The 7,273-nt window shown below is 42.0% G+C and overlaps 1 protein-coding gene across 1 annotated transcript; it reads right to left on the bottom strand.

Annotated features, from left to right (window-relative positions):
• Positions 1 to 741: 741 nt before the first annotated feature.
• LOC116265436 (uncharacterized) lies at positions 742 to 2,375 on the bottom strand. Its single transcript, XM_031646027.2, has 2 exons — positions 1,861 to 2,375; positions 742 to 1,164 (listed from the first exon to the last, which is right to left on the bottom strand). The coding sequence occupies exons 1-2, from the start codon at positions 2,288 to 2,290 to the stop codon at positions 974 to 976; spliced, it is 621 nt and encodes a 206-aa protein (XP_031501887.1). The 5' UTR covers positions 2,291 to 2,375; the 3' UTR covers positions 742 to 973.
• Between the last annotated feature and the right edge of the window lie 4,898 nt (positions 2,376 to 7,273).

The following is a 7,273-nucleotide window of genomic DNA, read 5'->3' as shown; positions in this document are numbered from 1 at the left end:
ACAAACTTAGACCCAGCGGCTGCCTGCCCGGTTGGTCTTGTCTATTCATTCTGATAGGCGGCCACCACAGGTTGACAAGCGGAGTTGATGGGTGTAATTAATTAGTGCCCGTGAAACAAGTTCCTAGTCCTGCTATTTTGCAGCCACAGCTTTCCCACGGTATCATGGTGGTCCAAGCGCAAGCCAGATCGTCTGTTCAAGGAGAAGGTCACTGATATAAAAGAAAAAAAAGAAGAAGAAGATCCATTTAAGTTGTTGTTGATAGTGGTGAGGGAGATAATTACCTAAAGAGGCGAAAGTCCTTTGAAACGGTACCAACAATAATTGATAGTGGAGATGTTGAATCTTTCTTTCTTAGAAAATGAATGAGATGTAGGGTGTGTTTGCTCTTTGCATCCAAAATGGCATTCAAGGAGTAATTGGGTAGTTGTGGAAACCCCAACTTTGACAGACTAACATTTGGAAAAAGAGTGAGAAACCTGCCCTAGGGTTTTCACAAGTAACATGGTGTTCCTCTTGTCACCCAAACGGACATCATTTCTCAGAAGCTGGTTAAGAAATCAGGTTTCACAAAATCCGGTTTTTACCATCTGGTTTCCTTTTTTTTCCCCTCATAAGGATGTCATCTAAACAGTCGTTGATTATGTGATAAGATCGCCAGTCAAATTTGCCTGGAAACTCTGCCCTCTCTCTGTCCCTCACAGGGGCATTGACGACAGGCCTTGCTCTGAAGCAAAAGAATGGTTGTGGAAGGAGGAGTTGGTACCATACATTATGATATAAATCTATAGACACGTTTTAAATGATATGTACCTATCGGGTAACAGTTTTCCATGTCTGACAGTGTAAACTGTACCCTGTAATTCTCTTGTTCATTTGGTGACGATGAGAGAGTAGGTGAATCCTCGCTGTCCATTGTCTTGGCAATGGATGATGAACCAGTGACGATCCCAGGCTCCTGAGAAGGTCGGTGCTACATGAACTGCCGATTGCTGCTGCATCTGGTGGTCATGATGCGGAGGCTCTGCCTCAGAATGTCCATCTCTCTTTCTCGTCTTGCGCTCTCCTTCTCCACCTCCGCAACCTTCGCTTTCAATTCCGCGTTGGCCTCCTCCTTTGCCTTCAGCTCTCCCCTCAACCACTCTATGCAGAAATTTTCTTCTCCTGCACATCAGATTAAACAACTTACATTGGTTCCGTTTGATCTCTTGATTCAATGAATTCTCATAATCCGCCGTGCTAGCTTGCTGTGGAGTCCCTTTTTGTCTTTTCTTTCCTTTTTTTCCCTTTCTGGCAAGAAGGAGAGACTTCCCATGTGCTAACCTTTTGTCTTTTTATGCGCATGAATGATGAGCGGCAAGACCCGAGTTCCTCAACATGGAGAAATTTGGCAACCCACAAGATAATTAATTGGATTCCATGCTTTTGCATGTGTGAAAACCATTAGCATTCACCTTTATATGCCGGTAAGTTAATTTCCCCGGATGTTCTTCCTAAGCAAAAGCCTCATCCTTTCGGAGGTTGAATTCTAGGCGTCCTTTATTTTGGAAGCTCTAGTATGATCGACTTGGTCAAGTATGCAGTGCCTTGTGGTCTACAGACTATCCTGAAACTTGGGCATTTCTCGAATTTGCTAAAATAAAAAATTGAAGAGTTGGGAGTTATAAACCAAACAACAGAATTGGCCGGGATTTTTTTTATATATCTGAGAAACGAAAGCTGAATCCCCATGGTTTCATAACTTCTGTGCGAAACCGAAGCAGATTACGAGATGGGTCTGGTTGGCAAATTTTCCGAGTAATGAAGGAAGTAGACGAGAAGACTGGTTAAGATTCGTATGCATGAGACAGAGATGCATACCTTGTTGATAAGGGTTGGAGAGGAGGGCGGTGGCCTGAATGAGTTGGTCGAGCTCGTTCTTGATGGCGAGGTAGAGGCGCTTCCATTTCTCGACGGCCTCCTCCCGCTGCTTCTGCTCCTTCATCTGCTCCGCCAGTATGTGGGACCACTCGCTCTCCTTCATCTCCAGCATCTGCACTCCCTCCTCTCCTCCCCAGCAGCGTCGCCCGCGGCTGCTGGCCAGGGCACTCACCTCCTCCTCCAGCCGCTTCTTCTCCCGACTCCACTCCGCCTGCTTCGCCGCCAGCTCCTTCCTTCGTGCGCTTTGGTCCTCCTCCCTCTCGTTCCTCAGCCGCTCTACCTCTGCTTGCAGGCGCTGAATTTCCTGCTTTAGCTCTGCTGCGCCCTCTCGCTGCTCGCACTTCAAATTCTTTCTCATTGCACCCCCCATTCCGCTCTGCTCGCTGCTCTGCCACCGAGAGAGAGAGAGAGAGAGAGAGAGAACTTGCTTCTTGGGGTTGGTTTTAGACGTTAGGGAGGTGGGGGGAGGGGGGAGGTGGGCATTTAAGACCGTCTGCTGACGCCTTGAAGGGTCCCAAAGAGTGGAGGTAAACGACGTGGGACTAATTGGCTCTCTCTTTTTCTCTCTCTAACCTATAGTTTTTCCTTTATTTATTATTATTGTAACTTTGAACGTTGAAAATGGCGGAGAGAAGCAGTAAACAAAGACTGAAAATTTGAGGCTGTAATGGTTGAATTTTAGGAAGTAATATAAAGCGAAAAGAGCAAACACGAAGCAAATAAATGAATTCTAGAAGAAGTGCGTTTCTTGCAACAGTATGGTGAAGTTTATTTTACCCAATGCATACAATACGAATCACATGGGCTGCAGCCACCTGATCCGTTCCGAAGGCTCCTTAGGGTCTGTGCTCATGGAAATCGAACTTAGTGACTGACAGGTTTAGAGAAACGAAGCTTATGCTTTCGAACTAGATATGCCAAACCTCTTAAAACTGCCCCTTAAATGCCGACTGTGCTTATTACTTTAAAGGGTGAAGCATAGTCACAAAAACCACATGCTCCCAATTTGATTTCCTTTGGCATTGTTTTGGTAAGATTTTAGGGAATGAGTTGAGCTGATGCATGCACCCAGGGACTTAACTGACCATGGATTCTAGAAAGGAAAAAGATGTGCACTTTGGTAAGAATACTGATTGGTTTTTTTCAATCAACGGAACATTGATAAGATATCATGAATGCCTAGACTTTGGTTAAAAAAAAAATCTGTCGATTTGGATATAAGTAGGGGTGGGGTGAAATGAGAGCCCTTTCCACCCTGGCTAAGAGGTGGCCTAACACTTGTAAATTCAACAAGAGATCGATAGCCAGAATTTGTCTTTTGGCGTATACAATCATGGTGGTCTGTCTAACTCGAGTTTGAAAAGTAAACTAAAGAGAATCGACGGGCACGAAGCCAAGGTCGGAACTCTGATGTGCTGGTATCATGCACAGGCCTCAGTGTGGCAGGACCTACTATTAAAAACCAATTCCATGCACAGCCCCAACTTTTACCCATTTGGATAACATTGTCTATGCGTTTTATATTACAAATCCTAAATAGAGATGGGAATGATCCCCCTTTCTCTCTCTCCCTCTCTTCCTTTTCCGGTTCTGCAAGCTGGGGTTAGAGAGCTTCCCATCAGATTCTGACAACACAGACAATTGCAACACAGTGGAGCATAAGTTTGTCATTAAATACCATAAACTATATCTAGCTTTATGTGTTAATAGTGGGCCTGAGCCAATTAACTTTTAACCAGTATTCTCACCTTATTCAAACCTAAACCGTGAAGAGATGTATATATCCTTTGTTAAAATTGCTCTGCATCGCCATCGCCACTCATGTCTTGGACACCCATGTGACATAGACTTATTGGCCAGCTTGGTCTTAAAACTGGTGATTTTATCCTCATCTCCTTCAACAAACTATGGTAAAAGCACGGTCATTTAATAATCCGGCACTTGATGACGACCAGCTTCATCATCTGCTAGAGTCAAACTACTTCTTGGCCTTTTCCTTGTGTGAGCCACATGATGCTGTGCCCTGTCACCATAAAAGGACATGGCATCACGTGGACTTCAGATTTGTTCATGGGCACCTGTTGCTTTCTTTGCTTGGTCGAAATGGCATGAACGGCACTCATCACCTTCGTTTGCGCAGGCACCTGCTCGGAATGTTCCGGACATAGCAGAGAAATCTGTGTAGCAACTGTAGAGATTTACAGAAGCGTTTCTGTACTTCGGAGGCTTTAGAAAGAAGCTAAGAACCAACCTGCACCATCCATCTCAAACGCACATGCCTTGTGATCACTCTGCAACCCGATCCTGTATATGTCGAACACCACCCGTCTGTCAGATGCAGTAGTGTTCCTTGATTATAAGCTGGCCACGGCCATGACTCGAAGTTCTCCAGGTCTGGCAACATCTTCCTTTGAATAATTCAGGGGCAATGCTGCACACAGGGGGTATGATTGATCAGTGAGAGGTGGGCATGAGTCTTAATCCCGTGATTTTCTAGCAGTGATTGCTCTGTTTCTCCACTGCTTACTGAGGATGAGAAAGATGCCGCCCTGATATTGTTTTCACCACTTTGCTAATCCCTCTGATATTCCGTGCTTCCATGATGATTTGATGTCCAGATCCTGGTAAATCCTTGGTATTAATTTGGTCCCAACCATCGCGTTCATCCAATTAGTGAGTAGTCTATGGAAAAGGCTTGAATTTGAACATGGGGATTTGTCTTATGTTCACATCTTTCTTGAAGAGCGTGAATAAGCGAAGTAGAGTCGGGACCAAGAGTACCCATTATAAAAATCACTGTTCCAGGACACTTAAATGAGTGATGTCAGAAGTGGAAATATTCTTGGTGTTCTTTTCCGTTTTGTTTATTGATTTTTCTTTTACAAGTGGGGAGCTTGTCGAGGTACTCCATGGCATTAGAATTATCAGACACCCTCTAGTAAATGATGGAGAACCTAGTTTCCATGGCTATCTCATTCAACCCAGTACTCCATGCTCCTGATGAATGTATGGTTTTCACCTTTTCTGACCATATATGCAGCAGAATTTCTACTCAGATTTGGTTGTTACTGTTCTTGTGGTATAAGATGGCAGAGATATAAATCTAAAATGTCACTGTTAGAGAGAGAGTACACTGTGACCGAAATCGAGAGGGCCAGAAGGTACTGTCGAATGCTACTACTGTCAAGCTTTTGTGGTCTTTCTACAATTTTTTGTTTGTTTTTGTACTGCTAGGAGAGGTCAGGAAAAAGGGAATACCAATCAGTTCCAGTTTGATTCAGGTTTTTCACTCAATATCTGGAATCTGTGTTCGTCATTGAGAGTGCCAAACGAGTGTGTCAAACCTTTAGGTGCCAGATTCATTAAGAATGGTCTCAGCCACTAAAACCATCTCCATTAGTAGTAAAAAGAGAAGAGAGAGAGAGAGAGAATAACAAATGATAAAAGTGTTTGCCTTCTTTTCTTGGAAGCTGCAATTATGATTCAATCATCATAATTCCCTTGGATATGTAGTTACTAAAAACACTAAATTTTATTTTTCTAAAATTCGTTACTTGTTAATGACATTAATACTCTATGTTACCGTAACATTAATATTTTTCAAAAAATTTGATTCTTAGCTTGTGCTTCAAACATAGATTATTCATACATCTTTTTCATATTATTAGTAATGATTCTGCAGACGTTAAGTTCTAAATATCAATCTAATCACGATTAAAATAAATCATGGACATTATTTGCATCAAGATTCTTTTAATAATCCCTAAAAAAGAAAAATATTGCCGTTGCTAAAAAATTGTGGCCCTACCACGGTCATGATTGGCACAACACCAATGTACACTTTCCTTTGGTTATATAATTACTTTTATTTCTTCACTTAAAGTCACTGTCCGCTGTTTCATTTGTAGACAAAATAGAGGCTTTGGATGCCTTTTGGCCTAAGTGGTTGCAATATTATTTCAATATTTTGTAGATATTCTTTTCCCAGTAAAGACTTTCGCACTCATAACGTTTAGGAAGAAAAAGAACAATGTTGATAATAATTGACTGCACCCCAAATTATTAGAAAATTAAAAAAGAAGAATTTTTTAAAAGGACACAGAATTTTAGCAGTAGCTCTAGGGGCACCTAAGTCCTGTATACTGTTAAAGCACACGTAAGCTTGTCTGCGGATTATTCAACTCAATCCAAGGTAATTGATTTACCCATCTTCTCAAAATTAATTGCTGTTTATCATATGAAGTTGCAGATTTACCATCATCACGAAAGAACAAAAAATCCTTCAAACAAAGGAAATTGTTAATTTCATGGTAAAAATCTCAGGTTAATTATGGTGCACCTTAGGTAGTACCAGAGTAGCCTTTGACGATTTCCATAGAAAATTAACTTAGGCTGCATCTGATTTTGCTGTTATACAAGAGCTAGTTTGCTATATTAATGGCTCCTCATTCATAGAGTTGGCTAACCGATGTTCTTGTCTGTTAACTTAGCCCCTTCTTAAGTTCACAACATGATCATCTGCATTTATTTGCAGTCAGAAGTTATATTTTTTAATCAGTCTCAAGTCCAGTTGGGTTGGCTTAATTTAGAATAATCTCATCTCTGATTCAAAAAGTTTTACATTATCTGATGTTATGAGCAGTAAAACATCATATGGAGACCTTTCATTTGCCTTCTTCTTTGAAGTTTGAACCAATCTGGATTCCCATTCAGCTCAGTTGGGGTCTAAAGTGTTAAAAACATTAAGCCCTCAAATTTAAGATCAGGAAAGAAGGGAGCAGGTGGAGAGGGAATAACAAGGAGTCCTCACTCCTCACATTTAAGATCGGCCGTCTTCCATCTGGGCATTGTAGGCCAGGGCGGACAACTGCCTAAACTGGCGCTGTAAGTGGGTCTGCCATCACCAACTTGAATGGATCTGAAACTCTGCAGGTAAATCAAATCAAATTATTAAACTGCTCTGCTTCACATCTCCACCGTCTGCACCATTGGTGACAAGCTCATGATGGTGATGATTGATTTCCATCACCAATTTTACAGACACAGGCATCATATTATATGATTTGTTCATAATCCTTTCTCTGCGAAAGATTATTCAATGAAAAGAGCATGCTTTTGATCAGCAGGCCAAGCATTCTCCGCTCTGCCAAACTGAATCTTGATCCCAAGTAAACTAGATTTTACCTTGCCAATGGCTCCATCTTCAAAGATTTGTCAAGATGCCCTCTTGGGGAATCTCATTATAGCATCTATAATTGGCTGGCAACTTGGCAAATCGACATGGACGGAAACCTACAGATCAACTGCCGCAAAGGGTACTGTCCTTTTCGGGAGCAAAAGGTTTCAAAGAAGC

The sequence above is a fragment of the Nymphaea colorata genome, chromosome 12, assembly GCF_008831285.2.
Source record: "Nymphaea colorata isolate Beijing-Zhang1983 chromosome 12, ASM883128v2, whole genome shotgun sequence".
NCBI classification, from domain to species: Eukaryota; Viridiplantae; Streptophyta; class Magnoliopsida; order Nymphaeales; family Nymphaeaceae; genus Nymphaea; species Nymphaea colorata.
This window is presented reverse-complemented; position numbering and strand designations above follow the sequence as displayed.

Bases quoted from the DNA above. Each gene is read 5' to 3' on its own strand.
- LOC116265436 (XM_031646027.2), bottom strand. From the start codon at position 2,290: ATGGGGGGTGCAATGAGAAAGAATTTGAAGTGCGAGCAGCGAGAGGGC. The intron at 1,165-1,860 runs GTATGCATCTCT...TCTGATGTGCAG, and splicing joins CTCCAACCCTTATCAACAAG to GAGAAGAAAATTTCTGCATA.